Below are 13,813 nucleotides of genomic sequence, written 5' to 3' on the forward strand. Positions count from 1 at the left end.
CCAGGCACAAGTGACATCCACAAGGCAGCCATGCTTCTGTCTTGCCTGCAAATTTGGGAGTTTGCATGACCACCCTTCGTGTTTGATAATTTGTGGGAACAACTCACAGAACTCAGGATAGTGCTATACTTAGAATCGTAGTTTTATTATAAGGGATATGACTCAGGACCAGCCAAATGAAGAGACTCCTAGGCAAGGTCAAAGGGATGGGCATGGGTAGTCAGAGCTCCCACACCCTTTTGGGTACACCATCCTCTTGAAACATCAGTATGTTCAATCTGGAAGCTCCACTGAGCCTCGCTGTCTAGAGTTTTTATGTGGGGTTTCATTGCTCTGCACAATTGAATCATTGGCCACATGACTGAACTCCATCTCCAGCCCCCCAGAGGCCAGGCTAAGCCAAAGTTCCAACCCCCTAATCCTGTGCTTGGCTTTTTTGGTAACTAGCTCTCCTCCTGAAGCTAATGAGGCCCTAGAGAGTGTGTGGGGCCCACCGTGTACTATCGAGGGCCTCATGAGCATAACAAAGACACTCAGGGAAGTCCAAGGGTTGTCAAAGCTTGGTGCCAGGAACTGGGGACAAAGAGCAGATATATTTATTATGTTCACACTGCCCATGTCTGCTTGACCCGTGAAAGAAAGTTGTTTGTAGAAATCTTTGATTTTTACATGATCAAATGATGCCAAGTTGATCTTCATGGAGATTATGGTCCCTAGCACAGAGAGGGTATTTTGGAGGAAGCTTACTTCACAAGCAGAATGAGTTTGGATGGGAAAGTTCTAGACTAAGACTGTAAGTAGGAGGATCATGCAATGCAGTTTATCATCTAACCCAGGACACCTTTAAGAGTACAGGGTGCTAGGGCCTTGAAGTCCAGGAAACTCCCCTGCTACACCCAGCTGGCAGGAGAGGGAAGAGTGAGTGGAGGGTGGAAGGCTGGTGGGGCAGGGGGGTGGGTAGTTAGGAGAGCCAGGCTTGGCAGCACCACACATCCCTTCTCCCCTACATTCATGGGCAGAATCCGGGCACATGGCCACGCCTAACTGCTGTGTTCCCTGGAGGCTGATAGAGGATGTGGGTTTCTAATAAACACATCGCAGCCTCCACCTGGTTGTTCCTGGAATATGTGAAGCAGGCTGCTGCTTCGGGGTTTTCACGTTGTCATTCCCACTCTAGGGAATACTCTCACCCCAGATGCCTCACGCCTCACTCCCGAGATTCTTCCTTTGCTTAGAGGATACCTTAACAGAAAGACAAAGCCAGGTGAGATGGCTCACACCTGTAATCCCAGCACTTTGGGAGGCTAAAGCAGGAAGATCACTTGAGCTCAGGAGTTCAGGACCAGCCTAGGCAACATAGAGAAACACCATCTATACAAAGTATTTAAAAAACCAGCTGGGTGTGCTGGGAGTGGTGGCTCACGCCTGAATCCCAGCACTTTGGGAGGCCGAGGTGGGTGTATCACCTGAGGTCAGGAATTTGAGACCAGCCTGGCCAACATGGTGAAATCCAGTCTCTACTAAAAATATAAAAATTAGCTGGGCGTGGTGGTGAGCGCCTGTAAGCCCAGGTACTCAGGAGGCTTAGGCAGGAGAATTGCTTGGACCCAGGAGGTAGAAGTTGCGGTGAGCCCAGATCGCACCATTGCACTCCAGCCTGGGGGACAAGAATGAGACTTCATCTGGTGGAAAAAAAAAAAAAAAATTAACCAGGTGTGTGGTGTACATCCAGATACTCAGAAGGCTGAAGTGGGAGCATCACTTAAACCGTGAGTTTGAGGCTGCCTGAGCCATGATCACACCACTGCACTCCAGCCTGGGCAACAGAGTGAGACCCTGTCTCAAAAAATTTTTAAAAGCCCACATAAACAAATCCAGGCAAGCTTGTCAACGCTATATGAGATAGCACACTGCCACCCTGTACTCTCTATTCCCTAACTATTGAATAATAATTTAGCTAGTCAGGGTTTTTACTAGTCATGTTTTCAGAGAAACAGAACCAATAGGATATATAGAGATATATAGGAGGAGATTTATTATGGGAATGGACTCAGGCAATTATCGAGGCCAAGAAGTCCCGTGAGCTGCTCTCTGCAAGCTGGGGGACCAAGAAAGCTGGTGGTGTAATTCAGTGCGAGTCCAAAGGCTTGAGAAGCAGGTGAGCCACTGGTGTAAGTCCCAGTTGGAGATCAAAGCCCTGAGGACTGGGGAGGGCTGCTGGTGGAAGTCCTGAAGTCCAAAGCCCTGTGAACTGGGGCCGGCTGACAATACCCCAGCTCAGTAAAAGAGAATTTGCCCTTCCTACTTTTGTTCTCTCTGGGCCCTAACAGAAGAGATGATACCTAACCGCCTTGGTGAGGGCGGGCTTCCTGTACTCAGTCTACTAGACTCAAATGCTTATTTCTTCCAGAAACACCTTCACAGACACACCCAAAAATAAAGGCTTAACAGTTGCCAGGCACAGCTTATACCTGTAATCTCAGCACTTTGGGAGTCCAAGGCAGGAGGCTTGCTTGAGGCCAGGAGTTCGAGACCAGCCTTGGCAACATAGCAAGTCCCCATCTCTACGTTAAAAATTAGCTAGTCATGGTGGCCCATTCCTATAGTCCCAGCTGCTTGGGTGGCTGAGTGGGAGGATAGCTTGAGCCCAGGAGGTCTGCAGTGAGCCATGATTGTGCTACTGTGCTCCAGCTTGGGTGACAGAGCAAAACCCTGTTGCAGAAAAAAAAAGTTTTATCAGCTACTTGGGCATTCCATAGTCGAGTCAAGTTGACACAGAATTAACTATCACCGGGCTCTAGATTGCATGTGGTAGAAGCAGACCCTAATGAAAGAGAAAAATAAAGGTAGCAGAGAACTTATCCAATCAACAAAAAGGCTGGCTGGAGACTTAAATTCAGGAAATCAAGTCTTAGATCTGGTCATGGGGACTATGTGCTTTGGATTCCACCAATGGGGTATCACCCTAGACACCGGCTGCCATATTACTCGTTCTTGATTTCACCTTTGAATCACTCCCTCAAGTTATCTACTACAGGATGGAGACATTTGACTGGCTTTGATGAAGTCATGAGTCTATACTTCAGATGCTAGGGGACAAAGGGGAGCTATCTGTCATGGGAAATGGGGCTCTGATTCCCACCTATCTAGGTATTCCCGCAAATGGGAAGCGTTCCTGAAAGCTGGATAGCAGAAGCAGTAAATACCTACTACAGTTGGCTGGCATTCTATGCTGATGACATCATTTTCATATTATTTAATTTTTAAATGTGTATTTTTAAGTTTGCTATCAAATTTGTGTTTCTTTGTAGGTAATTTTCAACTGGGTTGCTTTTTTTTTTTTTTTTTTTTTGAGACGGAGTTTCGCTCTTGATACCCAGGCTGGAGTGCAATGGCGCGATCTCGGCTCACCGCAACCTCCGCCTCCTGGGTTCAGGCAATTCTCCTGCCTCAGCCTCCTGAGTAGCTGGGATTACAGGCACGCGCCACCGTGCCCAGCTAATTTTTTTTTTTTTTGTATTAGTAGAGACGGGGTTTCACCATGTTGACCAGGATGGTCTCGATCTCTTGACCTCGTGATCCACCCGCCTCGGCCTCCCAAAGTGCTGGGATTACAGGCTTGAGCCACCGCGCCCGGCCTGGGTTGCTTTTAAGAATTTATGTGTTTGATATACTATAGTTTCACTAGATGTGGTTAGATGATAATTTATCTGATCTACTTGGAATTTGTCGGGCCTTTTCAATTTAAAGATGTTTGCCTTTCTTTAGTTCTAGAAAATTCCCAGTCATTAAGTCTTCAAATACTACTTCTCCCCTATTCTGTCTTCAGAAATTCCTATTAAAAATATGTTGGAGTTTTCATTCTCTCTTTCATGTCTCTTTACAGAGATTCATACATTTTGGCCACTTGACTCTGTGCTGTATTTGAAGAGATTTCTTCAAATATCTTATTGAATTCTTTAATTCTGTCCTCAGTTATATCTAATTTGATGCTTATCTGTTTAATGTATAACTAATCTGTTAACTAATCTGCTAATTAGACAACTAATGTTTAACCTGTTTAATCTGATCTTCAGTTATATCTAATCTGATTTCATTATTTTCAATGATTATGGTTTTTACAAAAAGTTTTATTTCTTTTTACATCTACTTGTTTTTTTCATGTTTTCCCCCATAACCTTGCTTTAAAGTTTCTAGTCCTTCTTTTTTCCCCTTCCATTATTTTAGATATTCTTCATTTTTTACCCCTAGTTTTTGTTTTGTTTTGGTATTCTTCCTTTAGAGCTTTGTTTAGGCAACTTTTATTCGTCTCTGAGGTCCTCTGGGTCCTCCCTTGCATTCTAGCTGTCCTCTTGAGAGACTTTATGTGGCTGACTCATTTTTGTTCAGGGGTTCTTTTCAGTAGGAAGTTTCTGTTTCATAGTGCTTGTTCGTTGATTGTTTTTACTGAGAGAGTCCTTGGTGTCCTGCATTGTGAAAATTTCCCTTCAGGGCTTCTCTGGGGTCCCTGAAGTTACAGCAAGGGAGGTTCTGTTGGGTAACACAGGCAGGTGGAGAGGATGGATACATTTAGAATTATAAACCACCTAAAAAAGTTGGCCCATCTCTTCTCCCAGTATGGGCCACTGGCCTGAGTTACTGTCTCTTTTCCTTAAAAAATCATGAAATGTCGTGGGCGCAGTGGCTCATGCCTGTAATCCCAGCACTTTGAAAGGTCGAGGTGGGCAGATCACTTAAGGTCAAAAGTTTGAGACCAACCTGGCCAACAAGTTGAAACTCCATCTCTATTAAAAATACAAAAAATTAGGCTGGGCATGGTGGCTCACATCTGTAGTCCCAGCTACTTGGGAGGCTGAGGCAGGGCAATTGCTTGAACCTGGGAGGTGGAGATTGCAGTGAGCCAAGATCACTCCATTGCACTCCAGCCTGGGAAACAGAGCAAGACTCCATCAAAAAAAAAAAAAAAAAAAAAAAAAAAAAAATCATGAAATCTACATGCTCCCTCCTGCTTCAGAGCCAGGAAGACTGGGAATTAGAAGTTTGCAAATCCAGTTGAAACAGGCTTTTGACAATTAGGTGACGTTTTGGCTTATGTAGATGAAAAGGGAAGGGATAGCCTGGAAATGACCTAGGCTCTTATACCCACAGACATCCCACAGTAGATGATGAACCTTTCTCTGAAGCCTTCTCCTTGCCTTTAACCCCTCCACCCTCTCTAGAACTCTCAAACGCAGCTCCAGATTGACTGAGAATCACAGCTTCAAATATGTTGCTCTCCAGTTCAAAAGCCTGCAGAGGTTCCCTTTGTGCCTCTGGTGGGAAGTCTGAAGCATTGTGGGTAGCAGCCTAGGCCGTTCATTTCTCCAGCTTTATCTCATCTGACCCTGCTTGACACATCCTTAAATCCATTCCGGCAGAACTCCTGTCTTTTCCTCTTGGTCCCACTCTGAACTGTCCCTTCTGTGAACTCCCAGTGGTATTTGCCTATGGCCCTTGCCTGTAGTATCCGTGTTCTGGTTTGTATTGGAGTTGTGTGTCTGTTTTACACCACCCCTTCGTTCACTACGTTCTTGGAGGAGGGAAGCCATTTCTGACTTACCTTCTATTTGCTGTGGTGCCAGGCGGAAAACATGTCATGTAAGAGCCGCTCCGGTGGGTCTCAGCGAATCAGGGGACTCCCAGTGCACTTGCTGGTGATTGGGTTAAGCCAGGCTAGTGGCTCGTGTGCCACGCAGGGCAGGTATGTGCACTTCAGCAGAGTCTCATGGGGAACACTGGCTTAGTATTATTGCTTTAGCACATAAGGGCTCAACTCTGGCAGTGAGGTGGGAGTACTGCTAGAGAGAGCATTGCCCCTGCACAGTGTCTCCATCTCCCCCGTTCCTGGGCCTCCTGGTTAGGCCCCACTCCACCATAACTCTTCTTTCAGGATACTCTCCTGGCCCGGCGACTGTCTTTAAAGCCCCTGTGCAGCTTCAAGATGGTCCCTGTTTGCAAATCCTGCCTGGTACCGTCATCTGATCATGTGAAGGTGATGCCTTCCCAGTCAGGCACCTCTGGGGTGTCCTGGGCAAGCTGGCTTACTCCTCCATAGGCCTTGCATGCAGCAGGGCTCACAACACCTCTGTTACTTAAAGGTGTCCATTCAAGGCCAGGCACAGTGGCTCATACCTGTAATCCCAGGACTTTGGGAGGCTGAGGCCGGTGGATCATGAGGTCACCATCCTGGCTAATGGTGAAACCCTGTGTCTACTACAAATACAAAAAATTTAGTTGGGCGTGGTGGCATGTGCCTGTAATCTCAGCTACTTGGGAGGCTGAGGCATGAGAATCAGTTGAGCCCGGAAGGCGGGAGGTTGCAGTGAGCCGAGATTGCACCACTGTACTCCAGCCTGGGCGACAGAGTGAGACTTCGTCTCAAAAGTGTCTATTCAGGTCACCTTGTGCCCACTACTGACCCCAGGGTGGACAAAACAGAGTCCATAAAACATTCAAGCCAACAGTCAGGAACCTGACGTAGCTGTTGGGTGACCACACTTGTCTGGGAGGCTATCCTGAGCCTGGTACAGCACTGGCATGTGGCAAACTCTCTGTGTATGTTTTTAAATGAAGGAATGAATGAGTTAATGGGTGTGTCTTTTGATCTCCTCCAACAGATTACAACAGCAGTGAATTAAAAACAGCCTGCAGGAAGCATGAGCTATATGTGAGCTTCCAAGACCTGGGATGGCAGGTGAGTTCTCTGGACATGGGCGACAAAGGTCCTTTCTGAACAGTTTATTCTCATCAGAACGGTGGCAGCCATCACCAAACACCTAGAGCTTGAAGGCTGAGCTGCTTCCTTCTGTGGAAGTCCTGAGGAGCCCTCCCAAACACTCAGGCTCCTGGAGGGAGGCAGAGGAAGCTTCGTCTGTGGGGCACCAAGCACCCCGACATGTTCCTAGGGTGCCTGAGCTCTGTGATCAATAGCCACACATCCCAATGCTCTTACCTCATCCTTTCAAAGCCCATAGGACATATATTTATCTGGGCGTTTAAACAAATTTGAATTGAGACAGGGTTGGAAAAGAAATTACCTGATGGTTAACTTCTCCAGTGGCTACAGACTGGCTCACCCAAACAATGAAGAGCACACATTTGCCCCATACCTGAGAACCTCCGCTAGTTTGTAAGGAAAGCAGCAACTTTAAACATAGGTGGTGAGTGATAGAAGACAGCTTCCATATGCAGGTGGCACTGCTTCCACGGGAGCACCGTGGGCTCCTGGAGAGGCTGCCTTGGGTCCAAGCACATATTGCAACCTATGCGCTTCCAGGCCTACCAGGCAGGTAGCAGCTGAGGCCCTGTGGGCCTGTGCAAGGAGCGAGCGCTCTGGGGTCAGATCAACCTCCTAGCATTGCCACTGGAATTTTTGGACAAATTCCTAAGCCTTCCTGCATCTGTCTCCTTGCCTGCCCAATGTGAAAAATACCTTTTCATAGCATTCCTGAAAAGCACAAATAGTGTGGGAAGTGCATGTTCATCTTTTGTTGCTTCCTTTGCATTAAATTAAGGACTGGATCATTGCGCCCAAGGGCTACGCTGCCAATTACTGTGACGGAGAATGCTCCTTCCCACTGAACGCACACATGAACGCAACCAACCACGCGATCGTGCAGACCTTGGTGAGCTCTCGGAGACTGTTTTGTAGGTGGGAGTAAGCTGAGACCAGCTGTCATTTCTAAGGTACATTTCTCCCCTTCTGTTTTGGAACAGGTTCACCTTATGAACCCTGAGTATGTCCCCAAACCGTGCTGTGCGCCAACTAAACTAAATGCCATCTCGGTTCTTTACTTTGATGACAACTCCAATGTCATTCTGAAAAAATACAGGAATATGGTTGTAAGAGCTTGTGGATGCCACTAACTTGACACCAGATGCTGGGGACACACATTCTGCCTTGGATTCCTAGATTACATCTGCCTTAAAAACAGAAGCACAATCGGAGGTGGGAAGATGAGACTTTGAAACCATCTCATACCAGTGCCTTATTACCTAAGAAGATTTTAAAGGACCTCATTCATAATTTGCTCACTTGGCAATGACGTGAGTAGTTGTTGGTCTGTAGCCGAGTTTGGATGTCTGTAGTATAAGGTCTGGTAACTACAGAAACATAACCTTGAAGCTCTCCTCCCCCCAGAACCCCACCAAAATTAGTTTTAGCTGTAGATCAAGCTATTTGGGGTATTAGTAAATAGGGAAAATAATTTCAAAGGAGTTAAATATATTCTTGGCTAAAGTATCAGCTGGTTCAGTACTGTCTATCAAAGGTAGATTTTACAGACAACAGAAATTGGGAAAATGGAGGGAACACCTCTGTTTAATTTCATCCCCAGGAAGTTCAATTTCATCCCCAGGAAGTCTAACCCACGGCCCAGGCCACAGCCAGGGCTCCATGGGGCACGTTCATCTCAGTCATTGCTGTGGTATGTTCGGGCTGCAGTTTTGCTGGTGTGAAAATATACTTATTTCAGCCAAAATGAACCATACCATTTCTACACCTCAACCCTCCATTTGCTGTACTCTTTGCTAGTACCACAAGTAGACTGATTACACTCTGAGGTAAGGCTCCAAGGGGTGTAACCATGTAACACGTGAAGGCAATGCTGCACCTCTTACTGGAATTACTGAAATGGTTCTTTGACTTGCACATTAACTTCTGGACTGCCGACTCTAAAAGCGGAAGCAGTTCTCTGCCTTTTAACTATCCAGCATACCACACCACAAAGTCAGAACTAACGAAGGAAATAAAATGAGGAAGGGTGCCCAGCCTAGAAGAATGGCATTGGTGGGTGAGTGTGCTGTTTATGAACTGAAATCATGATTTCCCTTGTAGAAAGTGAGGCTCAGATTAAATTTTAGAATATTTTCTAAATGTCTTTTTCACAATCATGTACTGGGAAGGCAATTTCATAGTAAACTGATTAAATAATACATTTATAATCTACAACTGTTTGCACTTACAGCTTTTTTTGTAAATATAAACTATAATTTATTGTCTATTTTATATCTGTTTTGCTGTAACATTGAAGGAAAGACTAGACTTTTTAAAAAAAGAGTTTATTTAGAAAGTATCATAGTGTAAACAAATTGTACCACTTTGATTTTCCTGGAATAGAAGACTCATGATGCAAAGCTGAAGCCACTCTTGACAGTTGTGCTTCTCTAGGAGGTTGGGGCTTTTTTTTTTTTTTTTTTTTTTAAAGAATTATCTGTGAACCACATGTGATTAATAAAGATTTCCTTTAAGGCAGAGGCTGGTCGAGATGCTGCTGTTATCTTCTGCCTCAGACAGCGTAAGTGGTCTTGTTTCTAAGATTCCTACCACCAGTTACTTTGGGCCAAGTGTCCACATCCCCCTGCGCACGGGAGGTGGGTGAAGGGTGTTGGACAAAGTGGTTACTATGGGAAGTAGCTCGATGGTAAAAGGACAAACACCTACCTTAGAGCTTAGTCCTACAAGTGCTTATTCCCGAAGGAGATAGTAAAAGAGTTTACTCACAAGGATAGCATGAGTTACAGGACGCTGGCATCAACAGCTGCCACAGCTGTGCACATCAGGGCCAGAGCAATCCCGCTGACATCTGTCTTTGGTCTTGAGATCAAATGCATCCCATTCTTCATACATTAGAAGGTCGACCTCCTTCAAGCGGACCAAGTAGAGCAAGCCTCTAAAAGGACTACTGAGGAACAGAATCAGAAACTCTCTAGTTAGGGCCCTTCAGCGGAGCTGCAGTGCCTCCCTGGATACCGAGGCCTGGGAATGCATATCTGGTCTTGTTACCCCAGGAGACAAATACAACCGGAATCTTTCTATGAGTTAATGAAATAATACTCAGAACGAGCCTTGGGGAATTTTCCATGCCTACCCTTTCTATGGGAGACATCCAGTCTTAAAGTTCACGTGGACTCTTGTCTTCACGTTAACGTGATGAACTAAAGAAATAATGTTTCACCCCGTGAGAAACAGAAGGATCCCCTGAACAGTAACTGATTTGACAAGTAACGAAGTTATGGCATCAGCATTCTCTTACTCAGGCACAGTCAGAAGTACCGCTGCTTTCATTATGGCTAACCTCTCACATTGAGAGGGTATTCACAGAACAGAAGCTCCAGCAGTGGCCGTGAAGGTATCTTCCAGAGGTGTGGGTTTTTGCATTTAAATCTGCTCCATGCTATGGACCAACCACAGTATTAAGTCAACTGTGACCTTAAGATCAGAGGAACATCAATGCTGCCACAAGGCCACCTTTCCAGAACTCGTGGGCAGTTAACAAATTATGCTTTGGATGTGCTTTCTTTCACCAAAATCACTCAGGAGCCAAAAATAGTCCAGCAATTTGATTTCCCTCAATTCTATTTTAGTCTCAAAGGAAACCATTTAAATTTCATCAAGAGAGGGTCAAAGGGGATATATTGCCACTGAAAATATTTAGTTTACACAGTGACCGTGAGTTACACATTTACTTAGAGAAACTAAGAACTGTAGAGTGTGTTGGCTTGAGAAACACACACACAAAGAAGATACCGCACGCTCAGTATGTTCTGCTTTCTGAACAGCCACCACCAGGAACCCAGTGGCCTCTGTGGGATTGAACTCCTAGACGCAGGGTGCAGGAGCCTGGCAGGAGAGGTGACTTCTGTGTTTCTAGAGTTCGTCTTTCGCTTGGCCAAGGACAAAGCGGTGTAACGAGTCAAGATCTCTGCCTCCACTGTGCTCGCTGACTTTCTTCCCTCCTCGGAAAAGCAACAATGTAGGGTAGCCTCGAACCTTAAAAACACAAAAGAAAAATGTCTGCAAACCAGCAGCCCAGATCACATAAAAAACGCTTTCTAAATAAAATCAGATACACTCCTACCATTGTGGCTGGAATATACACTTTGTGTATATTCCATTAAAACAGGAGCAGACTGTTTAGAAAGCAAAGCCAGAGGGCTGTGTGTTCACTTCTTAATTCAAAATGACATCATTAAAGATTAGCATCAAAGGAATGATTTTACCCTAAAGTAGACCCATTCGGTCTTTACTGTGCACACGAGCACCTGGGGATCTGGTGATGATGCAGACTTGGCTTCAGCAGGCCTAGGAGTCTGCATTTCCAACAAGCTCCCTGGGGATGCCCTGCTGGTCTGCAGACCAGACATGAGAGCAAGATCCTTGTGGATACATTTTTCAGTTGCAACTAGTTTCTTTAAGAATTTTAGGGCACAAAAAACAATTGGTATCTATTAATGATAGGGAAACTTAATAACGCAAAAGGAGAAATAAAAAGTACAAATCTTCCAGGCCATCAGATTGGGCTAACAGCTTGGAATGAAGGCAGTAGTTAACCCAAGCACAGGACCGACTTTGGCATGGCCCTTTCAGAGAGGTTATATTGAAATGATTCTTAGATTCAGCCACTGCATTATAGAAAGTTGGCTCGTGTGAAAAATGAGCGACTTGGGTGTTTATGGCAAAGGCTACAGGCCGCCAGTCAATCATCAACAATGGTGGTGTGGGCAGCTCCACAGTCTCTGACATGGGATCTGTTACTTCACAGCCTTATACTCAGCAAGGCCTAAAAAACCTGCACTGAAACATGGCTACTAACTAAAAAGCAGGCAGAGAAGAATGCCTTTCCTTTGAGAGAGGATCTGTTTTGCTTCTCAAAAAAAAACAACTCAAAGGGACACAGAAAGCACTCTGTAGACAGGATGAGGGCAGAGTGAGTGATCCTGGCTGAGTCACAGTTCCCTTAGGCGCTACTCCCCACACTCACAGCCCCCATCAGAGTCCATCCAAGTACCCACCGAATACTTGCTGCAAATATTCCGTTCAGTGGTGCAGTCTACTTCAGCTATCTTGACCCCTGCCAGACCAGGGAATTCCTTTTTAGAGAGTTCCTCCCAAGTGGGAGCCAGATTCTTACAATGACCACACCTAGGAAGAGAAAAACGGCAGCTTTGTTGAGATTCTGGGTCGAGATCATTCACCTACACTTTGCTGCCAAGACAAGCCCTGTTTCTTCTGTATGGGACAGTCAACAATTGCCTAGAAATTTAGAAAATATCAAATTCTCCCACTAGATGCACACGAACTCTTCCTTCTCCTCCCATCCCAAACGACGAACGAAAAGCTGATCCAGGGTACACTTTCAGATAACGTGACAGAAGCTAGCTAGCCTGAAAACAAATTGAGATCCTGAGACCATTTCCATGCCATGGTGAACTGCGCTAGCTGGTCTGCGAATGGAGCAGGAGCGGGGGAACAGGGCAGATGCCACGCATTTTCTAAAAAGTCACTTGAATGCCAAAGACATTTTAATTTGATTGCTTATGGTCTCATAATTTCAAAACCATTTTAAGGCCTCCTTGGTACTTCAGTGATTTGGCATGAGCGTCAAGGCCGTGCCTAAGTTTGGTTCAAACTCTCCCTTCCACCCGACTTTGTTCCTGAATCTCTTCTGACACCCTCCTGCCGTATGGATGGCTCCCCTTCAGCAAAACGGGATCCTCTTTCTTGATACTTGATCTCTGGAGCTTTAGGTTTTTAAACGTTGAAAATGGTTTGAAAGGCACTGCTATGCTTCCTGCGAGTCCTGTACTTAACTTTTTACCCCTGCTGTTAGTTTCTCAGAAACATGTGGAGTGTAACAAACAAGAAAACTGACACCTTAGATAAAGAATCTAATGTTGTCCTAAACACTCTGCTTTTCCAAATGGATTGTTTTATTTGTGAAGACAAAAAGTTACTCCCATTTTTCAGCTGGGGAAACTGGGGATTCAAAGGAATTAAAAGACATCCAGGTTTACTATATGGATCTCACCCTACCTGCAACCCATTTATGCTCTGGTCTCCAAGCCCATGTGGCATGCAGGTTCAGGAAACTGTGTAGCATACGGAATGGCTAGAACAGAATCTACTGGATTTCTCTATAACATTACTTAAAAGAACCGAGGAGCAAAGCTACATCATGACACTCATTGTTTATTGAAAAAAAAAGCAATCTATTTGGAAAAGTGCAGATACCACAAAACTGAATGTGGCCATCAAAATTTGCCTCCATTTTTATGTTTTCTCCAAAGGTGATAAAACTTTAAATTAGCCTCATTCTCCATATGTAATTGTTGAGGCCACTGAAGTTTAACATAATTGAATACAGGAACATAATGATAGCGTTTCCTTATCTCCTACTACATGATCTACATGTAAACATAACATGTGCCCAACATTGAGTCTGGAGGGATGGCAGGTGAGTTGAAAAACATGATGTGACTTAGTACACTAGGACAAAGTAGTTTCTAATTAAACAGCCACTTACCATGGAGCATAAAACTTGATGAAGGTTATTCCTTCTGCAATGGTGTCATCGAAGTTCTTCTCAGCGAGTGCCAACACAGTGCCCTTCAGGGTAGGGAAAAGCCACAGTTCAAGTACATCCCTTAAAGTTGAGCAAGGCCATGCTTTGGGATTGCAGAGACACGAATCAGTAATTTTTTTTAAAATGCAGTTATGCATGATCCTCAGTTGCACAAAAATACCTACATAATCTGCATTTCACAAGCTACACACAAAGGCTGGCTGCCCCTGAAGGGCAGAGAGATCAATACAAGTCCCTGGGTCCCGAGCCTGGGAGATGCTGTGAGGAGGTGGTTGGATACTGTATGGGACAGGATGGCAGGTGGAGGGGGTGGTATGCTGTCTTTTGGGGATGAGGCAGGTTGAAAATCCCCAGGCCACTGTTCTGACAACTTTCCAGGGCTCTGTGGTGTAGACCAGGCAGCCCTGGGT

General features: G+C 45.3%; 3 protein-coding genes across 4 annotated transcripts in view; 1 reads left to right on the forward strand and 2 right to left on the reverse strand.

The window, feature by feature from the left end:
- BMP6 (bone morphogenetic protein 6) overlaps positions 1–9,292 on the forward strand; it is a 163,998-nt gene extending 154,706 nt beyond the window's left edge. The window contains exons 5-7 of the mRNA XM_012440291.3: positions 6,657–6,733; positions 7,554–7,664; positions 7,756–9,292. Coding sequence (XP_012295714.2) covers positions 6,657–6,733; positions 7,554–7,664; positions 7,756–7,905 — 338 coding nt within the window. The 3' untranslated portion in view covers positions 7,906–9,292. The remainder of the gene's footprint in view (positions 1–6,656; positions 6,734–7,553; positions 7,665–7,755) is intronic.
- Positions 1–13,813, reverse strand: part of BLOC1S5 (biogenesis of lysosomal organelles complex 1 subunit 5) — a 479,535-nt gene that overhangs the window by 285,615 nt on the left and 180,107 nt on the right. The window lies entirely within an intron of this gene.
- The window catches only part of TXNDC5 (thioredoxin domain containing 5), a 28,166-nt gene continuing 24,720 nt past the window's right edge, over positions 10,368–13,813 (reverse strand). For both annotated transcript variants that reach the window (XM_021672673.2, XM_064362966.1), the window contains exons 8-10: positions 13,344–13,426; positions 11,833–11,962; positions 10,368–10,810 (exon numbers count right to left, since the gene is read on the reverse strand). In XM_021672673.2, the coding sequence (XP_021528348.2) occupies positions 10,688–10,810; positions 11,833–11,962; positions 13,344–13,426 (336 nt within the window). In that variant the 3' untranslated portion in view covers positions 10,368–10,687. The remainder of the gene's footprint in view (positions 10,811–11,832; positions 11,963–13,343; positions 13,427–13,813) is intronic.

This window comes from Aotus nancymaae, unplaced genomic scaffold (assembly GCF_030222135.1).
Source record: "Aotus nancymaae isolate 86718 unplaced genomic scaffold, 86718_ANA_hifiasm-v0.15.2.pri h1tg000051l, whole genome shotgun sequence".
Classification (NCBI taxonomy): domain Eukaryota; kingdom Metazoa; phylum Chordata; class Mammalia; order Primates; family Aotidae; genus Aotus; species Aotus nancymaae.